This window comes from Crocodylus siamensis, chromosome 5 (assembly GCF_052110815.1).
Source record: "Crocodylus siamensis isolate JL-2025a chromosome 5, ASM5211081v1, whole genome shotgun sequence".
Lineage (NCBI taxonomy): Eukaryota > Metazoa > Chordata > Crocodylia > Crocodylidae > Crocodylus > Crocodylus siamensis.
The window spans coordinates 124,139,467-124,156,722 of record NC_143399.1 but is presented as its reverse complement, the minus strand read 5'-3'; the positions used below and the strand labels follow the sequence as shown (position 1 = coordinate 124,156,722).

The following is a 17,256-nucleotide window of genomic DNA, read 5'->3' as shown; positions in this document are numbered from 1 at the left end:
TTGGTGATTGCAGCCTTACCTTGCTGACCAGCTGCAGTGATGCTAGGGAGGAGAGAACCCTGAAAGGAGGTATGGTGGAAGCCCTGCTGGGGCTTGGAGTTTGCATTACAAGTGGGTAGGCTCTTTGTTGGTTTTGTTACAGCTGTTTGGGCTTGGCTTGTGTTATAGTTACACTGGAGGACCGGGTGAGGCTGTAGGGGTGTGAAGAAGCCTCACGGGAGCTCCCCAGCAGCTTGGGGGTTCCCGGTGCCCAGCAAGGGCACAGTGCCAGGGGGGCACAGCTGTTTTGCGCTGGAGTGGCGCAGTGTACGGGGCTTGGACCCCAGCCCAGGAGGGCAGTAGTTTGCCCAATGGGGCAAACGACCCAAGAAAGGGTCAAAGGGCCAGGCACGGCTACGGCCACCTGAGCCCCAAGCACGGGAAACGCGCAGCGCCAGGAGCGCGGTATAGGCCCTAGAGTGGGCGCAGCGCCAGGAGCGCGGTATAGGCCCTAGAGTGGGCGCAGCGCCAGGCACGGTGAGTGTGGCCAAAGACCCCGAGAGGGGCGGCAGGCATGGCAGAGACCCTGAGAGGGGTGGGAAAGCCCAGAGGTGGGCGAAAGGCCCTGACGGGGCGAGGTATGGAAAGAGTACCTGGGCGAGGCAAGCCCAGGGGTGCCAGGCTAGGGGCGCTGGTGGGGAGACGGGCCCAGAGGCGCCAGACAGGGCAGAGGGACACAAGGACCAGACATCGTCTCCAAACAGCTGCGAGGCTTGGGGCGTGCTAAAGGGGAGGTTTGGAGGCACGCCCTGCCCATAAGGCTGGGGTGAGAGTACCCCACTTTGGAATGGAGGTGATACCAGCGAGGTGTCATAGGAGTAAGTAGGCAGCCTCCCATTCTGAACCTCAACATCAAAGATGTGGCGGGCGAGTAGAGGGTGCCAGATCACCCTAATTGGCATGGCAAGGGGGTGCTAGCGGGCTCACGGCTGCTTGCGGGCCCCACCCCATGACACCCTGGTTTGTTGAACATCATTTGCTCATTACATCAAGGTATGAAGGCAACTGTAGTATATGAAACCAATTAATTTAAATGTCTTTGACATTACCAATGGAGTGGAATGGGTGTCTTAGGCACCATGCTCTTTAACATCTGCTTTTTATTTTTGTTTCTTCATGCATTCAAGGACAGCGATGACGGCATTTATCTTTGAACCAGACTAGATGGAGGCCTGTTCAACATTGCAAGGTTTAGGGTGAAAAACAATATGAAAGAGCTGGTTCTGAGAGATTTTCCTGTTTGTGGATTATGCAGCCTTAGTTGTCCCCAGTGAATCTTCCCTGCAAAATCTCTTGGGCAGATTTTGTGTGGCAAGAGCTTCTGGCTGACAATTCGTCTCAAGATGACTGTGATCACATACCAAGGGGTGGAAGAACGTTACTCTGGAGGGTAAATCTTTTTGTGTCATTGACAGCTTTTGCTACTCTGGTTCTATGATCAGTCTGAAATTCAAGACTCTTGCTGAACTAATAGAACTGAAAAAACAGTCAAGAATTTGGGGCTATTACAAAAACATGCATGAAATAACAACAAACTATCAGCTAAGGTGAAGATGTGAATCTACAAGACTTGTATGCTGTCATCCCTACTTTATTGTTCAGAAAATGTGAATTACATATGCTGGGCACTTGGGCTCTGTGAAATTCCATCAGCTGTTTCGTTTTGACACTGTTTTGACTCATTTCAAACTTGAAACAGTGAAATCAAAACAAAATGAAGGACTTCAAAACAGCCTTGAAATGAAACGAGGGCAGTCAAAACATTTTGAAAGTTTCTAAATGTTTTGAAGTTGAAGCTGGGCTTGCCTGCAGGGAAACAGAAAGTAAGGAGAGGGAGGAAGGACAACTCTGATATTGACTGTGTAGCTGGCCAGTGACTGATCCTTCTCTGAGGTTCCTTCCAATTCCAGTGCTCTGGGGGACAGATGGGGGGAAAAACAGCATAAAAAGCAGAGTTGTTTAAACTGAGCTGCTTTCTGCCTTGGGGTCAGTTACTGAGCTGTCTTCCAGAAGCTCAGTAGCATCAAATAACAAAGGCTACCATTCATTTCCGACTTGCTAGCCTAGCAAGTGGGATTCAGCAATACCTTTTGCTTTCTTTTTGTACCCTTTTATTTATCATTATATTAATTCCTTTCAATTTATTCCTTCCCCAAAATCCTCTTTTTGTTTTTGTTAGTCTACTTGGAGTCTTTTCAAATCTGTGCTTTCTCTCTCAGCGTGCATTCCATTCGCTGTGCAGAGAAGCACAGCATAATTATATTGCATATTTATAATATAGAATTTATATAGGAACACATGCATACATTTATATATCTGTATTTTATTTATTACATGCATACATACAAACATAAATGCACATGCATACAATTACCCTATCTACACATATTACATAAATCAGATAACATTACAGAAGAAGACACAGATTTTCCAGCACACCAAGCCAAAGACAAGACACTGAAACACACTATGAAGTGTGGTGGAAAGGCAGCTGACAAGCCTTCAGGGAGGGGCAGAAGAGGGGGTAGAGGGAGAGCTGTAAGTTCCCCTCCACCCCCAAACTGAGACAGCCTCTTTGCTACAACAAAGAGGCATTGGGCTTCCAATAGCTCAACAGGCAGTGAGGGGGAGCTGTGCCTGTGCCTGTGCCTGTGCCTGTGCCTGTGCCTGTGCCTGTGCCTGTGCCTGTGCCTGTGCCTGTGCCTGAGTCTGCATCCCCTCTAAAAGCGCCAGCCAGCACCTCACCCTGACTACCACCAGGACAACAAGCAGCAGCACCAGCACGACAGTCTCCTCCACCCCCATTTCACTTCCCATGTTGAGCCTTCCAGTGCTAGAGGAAGAGTTGGAGCTGGATCTGAGCACCATAGCAAGGGAAATTCTGGGGAAGAAGGGGAAATCATCTGAGTTTGTGCCTGGTCTCCTTCCCCAGAAGGCACTTCAGAGGAGGTTGAGGTACAGGTTGTGGAGGCAAATGGCTCAACTGAGTCTGCTCCTCCTGTTGCTGTGCTTCTGTCTGCTGAGAAGGGGTGCAGGCACATGTGTGGATCCCCCAAAAGTGAGACTGATCCTAGACCACACACTTTCTCAGCTGGCAGATTATTCCACGTATACTATCTGCCTGCACTGCTGAGCCAAAACCAGCCGGGGCAAGGGAACAAAACACATGAGCACCATGGGGATGCTGATGCATCTCTACAGGCACCATCCCCTTCTTGCTCCTCCTCAGCCTGGCATCAGTGGTAGTATGCCCAAAAGGAAGTCCCCATCTCTCTTCAAAGTCCCCGTCCTCAAAAAGCAGAGGCAGGCCACTCTGAACCAATGAGGAAAAGGCAGAGACAAAGGGGTGCACATTCCCGAGGCGAGTGAGGTCACCCAGAGCATTGGGGAGGTGCTTGCTGTGGATGGCCAGCCCTTCTCCTTGGTTGAGTAGCCAGGGTTCAGGCGACTCATGGTGCTCATGGCCCCTTCATACCAAGTGCCTGCACACACCACGTTCAGCAGATTGATGGTGCCCTCCCAATTGGGGGAGGGGGTTTGGGAAAGAGCTCTGGGGGAGAGACAGGTCTTGGCCAGCCCCAGGCTGCATGGAGCACTCTCTTCACAGCTCAGAAATGGCTCGGACCTACCCCAAAATGGGACAGTTCCTGGCCAGCCCAGGGCTGCAAAGGGAAACCCTGCTGGGTACAGGGCTCGTCTCCATGTGCATGGTGTGAAAAACATGTGCAGCAGCAGCTGTCTCTGAGCCCCATCCACACCAGCACCCCTCCCAATGTGTATGGGACCAGGAGACAGCTGCTGCTGCAGCTGACTGAGCTCTCCTGGCCCCATGCACATCAGGACTGGACCCATACTCCCTACTAGTCCCCAGGCTAGCACCCAGGGGGAGTATGGATTTTAGGGCTGTGCAAAACTTCAGTCTCTGATTCAATTTGGTGGAGATTCAGCCCAATTTGGTGGCCTAATCTCCAAATCCAAATCGAATCAGAGGACACTTTAATCTCTCTGAATCAAATTGGAACCCTCTGAATTGATTCAGAGGGATTCAGAAAGATTTCATGATTTGGACATAGACACGGCTTTAAATGTTTTTTCTACATACCTCTAGGTAGCAGGCAGCTCATGAATGCTGCAGCACATGGAGTTTCCACAGGAGCACAGGGGGCTCCCCAGCATGCTCAGAATCACTTCTGGTCCACTTCTGGGTCTTCCAGGGAACATGCTGGGGGCCCTCCCCAGCTCGGCAACTGGTACCTCCTGTGTCGGGGGGGGGGGGGGACCTGGGGTCCCCCCTTGCCTGATCACTGAGCCAGGGGAATGCATGGGGGGACCCCCAGCACACTCCCCAGCAGACCACATCTAGTCCACTTCCAAGTTTGCTGCCAAGCATGGGAGCAGGCCCAGTTGCACTCCTGTGGGATGCCACTGGTCACCTTCCACCATGTTCACTCAGTTCTGTCTATCAGTACTCTCTGGGTCCTACCTCAGAACCAGTTACACAGCCACTGGATCATAAAGTAGTCAAGGCTATATTTTCCCAATTTTACCGTGAGGACACCATGGGAAACTAGGTTGAAGGCCTTTTTAAATTCCAGGTATATGATATCAGTCTAATTTCCCCTATCCAGGTGGTGAGTTACCTGATTGTAAAATGAAATGAGGTTGGTCAGGCATGACCTTCCCACAACAAAGCCACATTGGCTATCCTTTAGAATCCTGCCTTCTGTTAGCTTATCACTAATAGATTCTTTGATAATTTTTTTCTAGGATTCTACCAGGAATTCGGGTCAAAATCATTGGCCTGTAATTCCCTGGGTCCTCCTTTCTCCCTTTCTTGAAGATAGGCACCACATTCGCCCTCTTCTAGTCTTCTGTGACCTCTCCCAAGTGCCATGAGTCTTCAAAAGAACTCTGCCATCAGTCATGTGATTACATTGGCCAGTTCTTTTAGCACTCTTGGGTGTAGTTCATCTGGTCCTGCTGACTTACAGATATTCAAGCTCTCTAGGTGTTCCCCCCACAAAATCTTCACCAACTATGGGAGGGTAATTACCCACACCTTGATCATCCTGTATCTTGTCAAGCAGGCTATCACCCTTGGACTGGTGGAATACTGACATGAAGTATTCAGTTAGGAATTCAGTTTTGTCCTGAGTGTCAATTATCTGCTGTCTCATTTCGTTCATCAGGGGCCCTATGCTTCCCTTATTTTTTCTCCGACTTTCTACATATCTAAAGAAGAGCTTTTTTTTGTCCCTGATTCTGGTTGCCAATTTGTATTTGGTTTGTGCCTTTGCTTTCCTAATCCTCTCCTTACAGGTGTAGGCTATTGCTGAGTACTCCTCTTTGGTGGTTATTTCTGACTTCCATCTGTTGTAAGCTTCTCTTTTTAATTTCTAATTTTATTTTTTCTGCCTTTCTTACAAAAGGGAATAGACTTTCTTTGTGTTCCTAGGATCACTTCTTTGAGGAGCAGCCACTCTTCTTGTACTCCCTTCCTTATCAGACTATGGTCCCACAGGGCCTCACTAACCAATCTCCTAAGCTGGTGGAAGTCAGCTTTCCTGAAATCAAGGATTTCTACCCTACTGACTGATTTCCTTGGCTTACAGTGAATGGAGGGGACATGATCATCTCATGGTCACTGTCACTCAGTTTCTCTTTGATCCTCAGATTGCTCACTAGATCATCCCCTTTGGCCAGAACCAAGTCTAGGAGTGCCTTGCCCCTGGTCAGCCCATAGACTTCTTGAGTTAGAGCTCTTCCACGCAAGTGAGGGAGGTTTGTGAGTGATCAGATCTTGCTGTGTGCTCATCTCATGAGATGCCTGGGTAGCTGAAGTTACCCATGATGACCATATTCCAAGAATGTGCAGCTTCTGCCAGTTCTCTAGACAATTCCTGGTCAAGCTCTTCCTCTTGGTTTTGAGGTCTGTAGTAAACTCCGACGGTAAAATCCCCTTCCCCATATTTTGACCCAGAGGGTCTCAAATCCCCCTTCTTTGTTGCCAATTCCTGCTTCTAGGGAGGTGTAATGTTCCTTCATGTAGAGAGCAACTCCTCCACCCTTCTTCCCAATACAGGGTGTAGCCCCCTAAACCTGTGGTCCAATCATAGGTGGAGTCCCACCAGGTCTCCATAGTCCTTATGAGATTGTATTGCTTGTTGGTTACCAGGAGGGCCGGTTCCTCCTGCTTGTTTCTCAAGTTTTTGATGTTCATGTACAGGCAACTAAGCCTGCCATTGGAGGCCGTAGGCTTCCTGGTGAGCTGCAAAGGACACTATCCTTTGGCCAGTGTCAGAGTATGCTTCCTATTGTACCCTGGTATGTTGGTTCCAAGGTTGATGGCCCATCCCCTGATGATCTCCGTTTAAAGCCCTATCCAGGAGGTCTGCCATTTTAGCCACAGACGCTGAGGTGTGCTGTGGTCAAAGAAGCCAAAACCCTTGCAGTAGCACCAGTGCTGGAGTCTTCTGTTCACTTCTATGCATCTGTCCCCATGACCTGTAAGTGGGAAGACTGAGGAGAAAACTACCTTCACCCCCAGCCCCACCCCACCGAGCCCTGCAGTCACTGATGAAAATAAGTAGGCCATCCCTGAGTGGGCTCGAACCACCAACCTTTCAGTTAACAGCTGACTGCACTGACCTGTTGCACCACAGAGACACCTGAATGACTGTTTTTCTAGCAGTATTTTATACAGTGAGATTTGATACAATTCTAGAAAGTGGGGTCACCCTCTATGGTGGTGCCACAACATGTGCAAAATGATACAGTCATTCAACATCAATGTAGAAACTTGGGCGGAGTGTGCAGAATCCCACCCAGTCTGGAGGGAGCATCTGGTACTGGGTGTAGCTCAACATGAAGCTGCTTTTTTGTAGAGGATTGAGGCAAAGTGAGAAAGAAGAAAGCAGTGTGCTGTAAACTTGGACTCCAATTCAGACAACACCTGGATCTGTGAAACTTGTAGCAGGCTATATCACTCTCAAATTGGGCTTGTCAGCCACAAATGGATTCATCAGGAACCTGACTAGACTTCTTAAACATATATCGTGATCCAAAGGATGGAAGGTTGGGTGCAATTTCCTGTGAAAGATTTATTTAGTATTTGCAGTTTTCTACAATCTGTAGAAAGTATAAGTTCTCCCTTATGTTTTTAGCAGAAATGTTGGTAATATTCTAATTCAGTTTTAACCCTACCATATTTTACAAGCAGCATCAGTGTACAGTTCTGTTCATTCCAGGATACTTTCCCCCACTTTTCAAATAAATTTGCTCACTGCTGTGCCCCAAACCCAAGGGGGGGAGCAGGCACTTGCAGGCACACATTACAGGAAACCCTTGCATGGTTATTCCCAGGTTGCATATACCTTGCTGCAGTGCCCTGACCTATGGGGGGTCCCCAGCTTGCAGACCTGGGGCATGGCACTCAAGGCTGTTGTCCTACAGGATCAGGACCCTACAGCCCAAGGAGCAGCAAGGGCACGAGCCTGCTGGACAGCAGCCCCAGGGAACATCTGTAAATACCAACAAAGTGGATCAGCTCTGCTGAGATGCATCCTGGCACAGCAGTTCCCACTCAAAAGACAATGGCTGTTGTTACCCTTGGTTGCTAGTTTAACCAGTGTAATGATAATAACAAAAGAGGCAAGCCTGAAAAATGTATTTGCAAAAGGTTACTGAATATTGGGAGTAAAGTGCTGAGTCACAGGAGAAAGACTAGCCTTGCCTTGGGACTGTGAGGATCTGACCGTGTTGAATTTCCCTTGTGTGGTTTCTCTAGCAAACAAAAAATCTGTTGTGTGTGCGTGTACGTGTGTGCATGCATGTGTGTGCGCGCTCTAGGTTGGTGTTGCTATTGATGCATATTATTAGAAATATAATTTGTAGGGATGTGTAGTTGTATATATTAAGATAAACGTAAAGGAACGGAGACCTCAGCCATCAGAACTTCAGTCCCCCCCCTCCCCTTCTCCTATGCAATCCCGTGGATATGAATTCTGCTGTGTGACAGCACAAAATCAATAGGATATCAGTATCTCAGAAATAACATGTCTGCTTGCTGCCAGCTGCTGTTGAAAGTATATGTTGCCCCCTTGGAAAAATAACGACATGCCACTGCCAATACAAGAACAATCTCACTCAGTAGCCGTTCTAATGTACTCTGGGGCTGTTCAAATTGTGCACAGCTTGTTACCTGTATGCCTTTGGAGGAAGCATATTGTGTCAACATGCCTTCCGTTTTTGGAAGGATGGGCATCCTGTGTGAGCAAATGATACCTATTACGTTATATCCCATCTGCTTGCTATTGTCAGAAATGCAGTTAAATTTACTGTATTACATCTTGGAGAATTGGGTATAATCTGATCCCTTTCTGTCCAGTTATATCTATTTTTTTCTATTTTGTGTAACTGAAGGCAGTGGGTAACATACCTGTTGTTACAAATTACCACTGCTCTAACTCTGCAAATTCCTGGAGCCTTTAGAAAATCATTAAGTAATTGGAAATCAGTTAGTCATTTCTCCATTGAATGAATTACACCACTGCTGTGGTACAATTATCAACAATAGGGAATTGCGACTTTATGCAGGGCCTTGTTTACTTCAGTGTAAATCTGTACTTCCATTATCAGCTTCTTATTGCAGAAATACTGGATTAGTTCATAACTCAAAATACAACTTTTTTTTTTTCCAAAAAAAGAGAACAGAGAGTTGAAAATTCCATATAACTTCTTTCCGCATTTTGTAGAAGTGCCTCTCATGCTCAGAGGTACCTTTGGTGTCTGCCAGTTTCAACTCTTTATTGCAGTGCTGTGGAGATCAGCTCCAGCTTTGTTGTCTCATGTTGATAGATTGTGCTTCTCTGTCTGCTGTTCTTTGGTTGCTGTATTCTTCTCTTTCTTGGTGGTATCCATGTTACTGCTTGTTCTGGAAGTCCTGTTGGTATCATTCTTAGAGCATGCTCTAAATGGGTCTTTTGTTGTCTTCTCGTGTTTGATGTTTTAGCTTGGTTTGCTGTACTTAAAATTTCTCATGTTTGTAAGAAACACTTCCAGTGGATCCTGAGGATCTTTAATGCGCAATTGGTTTTAGCTCACTGAAATTTCAACAGCATTTGGCAACTAAGGATACCAAATCATAATGGTAGAAGAACATATCTCATTTCTACAAAGAAGTATGCTTGTCTACGTCCTTCTGGATATAATAGCTAAGATCTGGGTTGTTTTGTGCTGGGCTGTCTACAAACACATACTAATATAGTCCCTGACATCATGGCTTTACAGTTCAAATAGACACAGGGTAGGGAAAGGAACTAGTATATCCCCATTTTACAGATACCCTGATGCTGCTTTAAATTAAGTCTCTTCCAGGATGGTTTGTGAAACCTGTTTTTTAATCTCTTCCACCCTTTCTGAGCTGCAATGAACAGGTCTATGGAACAGCATAACTCCCGGAACACAACACAAATACATATATAATGCCAATGTTTTGTAGTTTTCAAGTGAGGTGGAAAGAAGTTTCATAGTTTCTAGGGTTGGAAGGGATCTGAGTAGATCATCTAGTCTAACCCCTTGCCGTGGAAAGAGTACTGGGGTCAAACAACCCCAGCAAGGTGTTCATCTAACCTCCTCTTAAAGACCCCCAGGGTAGGAGCCAGCACCACTTCTCTTGGAAGTTGGTTCCAGATCCTAGTCGCCCTGACTGTGAAGTAGCGCCTCCTGATATCTAACCTAAACCTACCCTCTGCCAGCTTGTGACCGTTATTCCTGGTCACTCCTGGCAGTGCTCGGGGGAACAGGGACTCCCCCAATGCCTGCTGATCCCCCCTGACTAGTTTATAACAGGCCACAAGATCCCCCCTCAGCCTTCTCTTTTGGAGGCTGAACAGGTTCAGGTCCCGCAGCCTGTCCTCATAGGGCTTGCCCTGTTGTCCCCTGATCATACGAGTGCCCCTCCTCTGGACCCTCTCCATGCTGTCCACATCCCTCTTGAAGTGTGGCGCCCAGAACTGGATGCAGTACTCCAGCTGCGGCCTGACCAGTGCCACATAGAGGGGGAGGATCGCCTCTTTGGACCTGCTCGAGATGCATCTGTGGATGCATGACAAGGTGCGGCTGGCCTTCCTAACTGCCTCCCCACGCTGTGGGCCCACGTTCATCTTGGAGTCAATGATGGCTCCAAGATCCTTTTCCGCCTCCATGCTGACAAGAGGGGAGTTCCCCAACCTGTAGGTATGGTGCCGGTTGTTCCTCCCGAGGTGCATCACCTTGCACTTGTCTGTGTTGAAGCCCATCCTATTCTCATCCACCCACCCTTGTAACATGTCTAGGTCTGATTGTAGCCTGTTGCTTCCTTCTAGTGTGCCCACATCCCCCCACATCTCAATGTCATCAGCAAATTTGAACTGGGTGTTCACTGATGAAGATGTTGAACAGTGCGGGCCTGAGGACCGAGCCCTGCGGAACCCCACTGCCCACGTCCTTCCAGGTTGAGAAGCACCCATCCACCCTCTGGGTGCGGCCCTCCAGGCAGTTGGCGACCCATTTGACTGTGTGGGTGTGGACACCACAGTCCCCCAGTTTCTTAATGAGAACGGTGTGAGAGACAGTGTCAAAAGCCTTCTGGAAGTCCAGGAAGACTATGTCCACTGCTACGCCTGCATCTAATGATCTGGTGAGCCGATCGTAAAAGACCACCAGGTTGGTCTGACAGGACCTGCCACTGATGAACCCGTGTTGGTTGCCCCTAAGCATGCAGTCCCCTGCTGGCCCCTCATGGATGTGTGCCAAAATAATTTTCTCAAACAGCTTGCCTAGGATCGAGGTAAGACTAACTGGCCTATAGTTTCCCGGGTCCTCCTTCTTCCCATTTTTGAAGATGGGAACCACATTGGCCCTTGTCCAGTCCTCTGGCACCACACCAGACCACCATAAGTGCTCATAAAGCCATGCCAGGGGTCCTGCAATGACCTCGGCCAATTCCTTTAGAACTCTAGGGTGGAGATCATCCGGACCGGCTGACTTGAATACGTCCAGTCCCTCCAGAAGCTCCCTAACTAAATCCTCGCTAACCCTTGGCCCAGGTGTGCCTCCCTTGGGGCCCAAAGGGGGCCCAGCAGGGAGGTGGCTGTTCCAGTCCCTACTTAGGAAGACGGAGGCAAAGAAATTGTTAAACATGTTAGCTTTGTCATCTGGTGTGATGACCAAATTTCCCAATGCGTCCTGCAAGGGCCCCACATTACCTGGGACCTTCTTTTTACCCCCTATGTATTTAAAGAAGGACTTCTTATTGTCCTTAATCTGGGAAGCTAGTCCCAGTTCCATCTCTGCCTTGGCCTTCCTGACTGCTCCCTTACATCCCCGAGCAACTGCAGTATAGTCATCCCTGGTGATGACCCCTTCTTTCCATTGGGTGTACGCCTCCCTTTTAGCAAGGAGACATTCCCGGATGCTTTTGGTGAGGTGTGGAGGCTTGTGTGCCCTCCTGCTCCCTTTGATCCTGGTTGGGATTACCTTCCTTTGGGCTTGGAGGATCGTCTCCTTAAGGAGTGACCACTCTCCTTGGACACCTGGCTCCCCTCCCCTCCGGGACCTCAGCGCTTCCCCAACTATCCTTCTTAGCTCGTTGAAGTTTGCCCTCCTGAAATCTAGGGCTGCTGCCTTATTGCAGGCCTTTGCCACCTTGCGCTGTCTCCAGGCAGTTTCTCTGGCTGCCCAGCTCTCAAACATTCAGTGCACGTTCATGTTAAAGGCATGACTGGGATTTTGAGTGGTTGAAGAAAAAATGAAGGGATGTGGGAGAAGCCTGATTTTTGTGCCAGACTCCAATGTCCATCCTATTTATGGACACAATTTGCTGCTCTCTCTTGCCCAACAGTTTAACTGATTTCTTGCCATGCACCCAAGTAACAGGGCAAAGAGGGTATGTGAAGTTGTCTGTCCACCTGGCAACTCCCCTTTCAGCTATTTCAGCTGCACCAGGTAATCCAACCATTTAAAAATAGTAGATACATCATTAGAACCAGGCTTAGAGAACAGTGAAAGAAGAATATCCTTCTGAATAGCATGTGTGATTTATGTAAATTAATTCTGTTAGTGATATGGGGACAGACACTAACCTGTCAGGTTCTAGTAAGAGTGAAAATGCACAAACTGGCTTCCTAGTGAGATGACAAATACCCAGCTTATTGAAAATCATAAATATTTCAAATGATTATGTGAAGGTCCTGCAGATTTTATGGGAGCTCATGGGTTATCGTGGTTTCCATTTTCAGTCCATAGGATCTGATTCGTCTGTCACTTAGTTTAAGTGAACTAATTCACACCAGTTTTAGCCAATGCTGATTTACAACAGAGCTGGAGAAACTAGTCAGGTTCCAGAGCTCTACACAGGGAAAAATGGTGGGTAGGGGAAGATTTTTCTTTAAGACATTTAAATAGGTTGGAGAATTGAGGACGTCAACTTTTTATGAGGTTTTGCTATTTGTTCCCTTCAGTTAGTTCCTTTTATCCAAGGATACTTCTTATTCTGCAAATGGTGCTACACCTACCATAAATAAAAGACTAGGGAGGGAATCCCATCTGGTTTCATTATAAAATAAACCAGTCTGAAATAAGACCACTCAGAAACAGTAACATGAGGGGGAGAATGTGTATATATAATGTTGAACCCACATATTATATACTATTATACAATATTTGTATGCATACATACACGCCTATGTACACACACACACACACACACACACACACACACAGGTATATTTTATCCAACTAAGTAGCTTCAGGGAAAAAATACAATGCCATTTTGTTTCAGTAGACCCATGCAAATGCTGTGTGATTCCAAGTAGATCAATTCCTCTACTAAATGTGAGAGGATCCAATACTGGTCTCTGGATAAAGCATCCAAAGTTAGCACCAAAGCTGCATTCACACTAATTCAAATACGCTTTTAAGCAGGCCTAAAATCAGCATTTTTCAAAAACCCTCTCTCTCTTTGATGGATACAAATTACAGTGATGTTACCACATGCTGACAAAGGTCAGAAAACCCCAGGCTATTGCTGGGTGACGAAAGGAACTTCCATTTTGTGGAGGATTTTACATGCTGAACCTTTTATAATCACAGTCCTGAGCACTCAGCACCATACGAAGGGGTCATAAGGCCACTGGTGTCCAAAGTTCAATGGCATTGGATGCTTTATCCAGAGACCAGCAATCTGAACAAGCAATACTTCTGGGCATGTTTAAACACAGCAGAATGTTCTGTAGGTCGTCGAACAACACTAATGGCATATTGTAGGAGTGCCAAACAGTTTATGACCAGGTGTGACCTGCAGAGCTCTGTCATTTGGCCCAGGTGGCACCAACCATATCAGTTCTACCTTCTTCATGGAAAGCTGTGGGTGCAGGGAACTTGAGACTGTGTCGGGAACCATCCCTGAAGCTTTCCATTTTGCACTATTTATTGCTTTTAGTCTCTCAGCTGCTCAGCCTCTCTTTGCCAGGAATACTACCCACCAGCTCAACGTCTGATACATTTACTAACTTCAGTTATGGTTATACCACAATGTGCCTGAAAGACTCATTTAGCATCTTCTCAATGGTCAGAGAAAATACTCCGATAATGGGACTTCAAGTATGTAGGTGTTGACAAGATGTGAGGGTGACAGTTATTACAGCCTTCGGTCACAGATCCATGGCTCTTTAGCTCAGGCTATAGCAGCTTATGCTTTTAATTTTGGAAGCCCCCCCATTTCAATCTTGCATTTAAAAAATCAGGGCTAGAGGTAAAAGAAAACTGGATTTCCAGTGCATCAGCTGCTATTACTTTGTTAGTGCACACATTGCACCAACACACACAGAATCTGGGACGCCCAGTTTTCCACTCTCCTATTCAAGGTACATGCAGGAGACTTGTGAGACTTACAAAATGGGAAATCTACTCTACTGTTTGTCTACATCCTTGTTCTGTTTTAATTATATTAAATTAAGATACAGGCATAAACTAAGATCTGAGACCGGCAGCTCAAATGTTCAGGGTAATCAATTCAAAATCCAGAACCAGATTCAAATGTTTTGGTGCAGTCAAATCTCTCAGTCAAAAATCTTAGCTGGTAAAACAAGGTAGTAGTTGTTCCTCTCCCTGCCTCACTCTCTTCATGGCAGAGGTTTATAATTTAACGGAGCACCCTGTTTTATATTTGTTCATATTGGAAAATTTATTTTTCATTTCATATTATTATTCCGTTTATCAAATAAAATTGTACTCATCTCATACAGTATCTTGGAAGGGGGTCAGGGAGAAATTTGCCTCCAAGTGCACGCTTCTGTAACTACTTGAATGTAAAAAAGTCAGTCATCTGATTGAAGAGCTGGATTATAATGTTCTCTACCTAGAAGACAATTTCAAACCTTCACAACTATACTTGAGATTGCTCTTTAATATATACAACAGAATTTCTCAAACCAATGAACTCTTGGAGTTATATGAGAGGATAAATAGTAAATCAGAAGGAGGGGAAGGAGAAATAGAAATGGATAAAGAAAGAAAAATGAAAAATGGGAGAACAATTCTACTATATCCCACAGGTTATTGAGAAAGTTATCCTGCTGTTGCAATGACCCTATTACATTTTTTTTTTTAACTATCTATAACATAGACTGATAGGAGTTTAGAGCAGTATAACACTTAAAGGAGTATGCAACCCCAAAAAAGACTAGTACGTGAAGAAGAAAATAATCTGTTTCTTCTGATAGGCTATAAAATCAGTTCAAAATGCAGGGCTGGATTCAGCAATTGTGTAAGGAAAGAGAAACTACACATTGGTATGTAGGAATCTAAAAAGACCAAATTCAGTTTCTAAATTTACTGGGGTTAAAGCAAAATAAATCTATTGGAACAAACGCTTTTGAATTTGTGCTATGATAAAGGATCAGATTTTGTCTGAGTGAGGGGAAGGTGCAGAATCTTATTTATGTTGGTGTCAGTCTGGAGTAACACCATTGCCTATGGGGGGGGAAAAAAAATCAAAATTCATACAATGTAAACACGATCAGAACTGAGCCCTCAGTTCTGTATGCTGAGTGCTGTATGTGATCCTGTTGGGATGGAGGAAGGTGAAAACTATACCAATTTGAGCATCCTTAGACTGACCAGTGGTTTGAGGCTTTTGTTCTCATTCTCATTTTCTGTGCAGATTTGTTCATAATTCAGAGATGTATCAGTTATAAATGTTGTGCCATTCCTTGGGATATATGCTGTGGAACTAGAGGATGTTTCTATCACATGGCCAGATAATCATCCAAGAAGGGTGACTACAGGTACTTGGTCTGATAGCAGCGTTCTTGCTCCAAAGGTAGCACATGGGAAACTTTTTCATACAGTGAAACATCAGTTTGTTTGGGGCAAGCTTGCAGTTCTTTGCACTTACAGTAGCTTTACAAGGAAGGGTCTAAGATGATGTATTTATTGAATTAAAAGCGTTGTGCTACCCATGCCTGCCTGATATTTGTGATTATCTACGTAAGGACTATTTTGTGAGTCAGGCAGTCATTCAGAGGCAAAATAGTTTAAGCCCCAAACAACAACAACAGCAACAAACCCCTATCTTGTATTATGCAGGATAGCACATTGCCACGTTCCTATGGGCAAGCTGTAATTATAAAGTTATTTTCCTCAAATCAGACTGGGCTGCACTAAGGTAAGAAACTAAACTGCAGCAAGAAATAGCCAGCCTGCTGAGGTATAATACCTCATGGATGCTAACGTTTTTAAAGCCAGTCCTGACCCTTATAGTTGGAAACTGCGGAGGCAAGACAGTCTGGAGTTAGCAAGGCTTAGATACGATGCCACAGCTGCTAGCAGTGACGTTACTGGCTGCTGCTTCAGCTGATGGAGAAGTGTGTGTGGACAGCCGGTGTCTGAATTGTATCAGGCTACAGCTTCAAGGAAAGACTCCAGCCTGGTTTGAATTATTCAGCTGCACTGAAGCCCTGATGCCTGTGGTAGACAGTGGTGGAGCAGAAAAGCTGTATTTTTTCCTGCACTCCTCTGCAAAGAGCTTGGATCTGTTTAACTGGGGGTTTGGGAGTTGTTTTTTTGTCCTCAAGGAGAAGAACCAAGAGAGCTCAAACAAAACCCAGAAATGCAAGACAGTTTTACAGAAGCCATGAGCAGCTCAAATACAAGTACAGACTGGCTGGATTTTACCCTTGTAACTTGCACAGAAACAGTGACTTTCACTGAAGTGGTGGAGGAAGAGGAATGGGGATCCTTTTACTATTCCTTTAAGGTACAGACAGCATGCTTCACTGGTCTCACATGCTTGCTGCACTTTGCCTTTTCAGTACCTTTACAAGGAAGGGATAAACACTATGAAAGACTTCTTGGTGTAAACTTATGATTGGTATTTGCAGTTTTCTTTGTAAGGACTATTCTCATGCATCAGGCAATTATTGAAAAATAAAGTAAGCCTCAAACTAAAAACTTAAAAGGTCTGCTATAATGTGCTGTGGTAGGTTGCTGATGCTATGGATGTATTGTAATTTTTCATGTGTTCTGCTGAAATCAGAGGATTTTCTTCTTCGAATTAATCTTTTACCTTATCTATTACAGTCATGATCACAATATGTGGGGTTTGTATCAATTTTCCATCTACCTCTGCAATGTATGGTGCGTCTCTTGATCAAGAGATTCTGATTGCACTTTCTTCAGGCTTAAAAGAGAGTTGTAAAGTCTCTGAAAAAAGTATTTTTTTATTTTTAAAAGCTGTGTTAGGCATGATAGTGAAAGGGACATTAAGAATAAATACATTTTATCATCTTTGTTTTTAACAAGAGTAGCATGTTGCTTTTTCCAGCACAGGAGTATATGGATGCTGGGAAAAGGTGGGGGTGCTAATGAGTTACATCCTCGATTCTGATTGCATTGGCTGCTGGCATCCATTATACGGCACTTAATTTCAGGCTGCATGTCATGCACTATTCTGCTGTGATGGTTTGTGGAGCCATTTCAGTTAATGTTATTAAATAGGTGACTACAAATGCTATAATTTATCTCTGGAAGTTATTTAGTCTTGACTTCAAAGGTAGATTTAGGCTTTCAGATGATAATGAGCAAGGGAGATCTAGATGGATGTATTTTAGCAACCTATTCTGATTTCTTGGTGCAGGGGCAGTCAACCTGCAGCACAGAAAGCACAAGTGGCATGGG

General features: G+C 45.6%; 1 protein-coding gene across 4 annotated transcripts in view; it reads left to right on the top strand.

Annotated features, from left to right (window-relative positions):
• NPSR1 (neuropeptide S receptor 1) overlaps positions 1–17,256 on the top strand; it is a 168,503-nt gene that overhangs the window by 35,172 nt on the left and 116,075 nt on the right. For 2 of the 4 annotated variants that reach the window (XM_090050171.1, XM_090050170.1), the window contains exon 1: positions 15,822–16,336. The exons of the other annotated variants lie outside the window; for them this stretch is intronic. In XM_090050171.1, coding sequence (XP_089906297.1) covers positions 16,190–16,336 — 147 coding nt within the window. In that variant the 5' untranslated portion in view covers positions 15,822–16,189. Of the gene's footprint in view, positions 1–15,821; positions 16,337–17,256 lie in introns of those variants that run through there. 4 annotated transcript variants of the gene reach the window in all.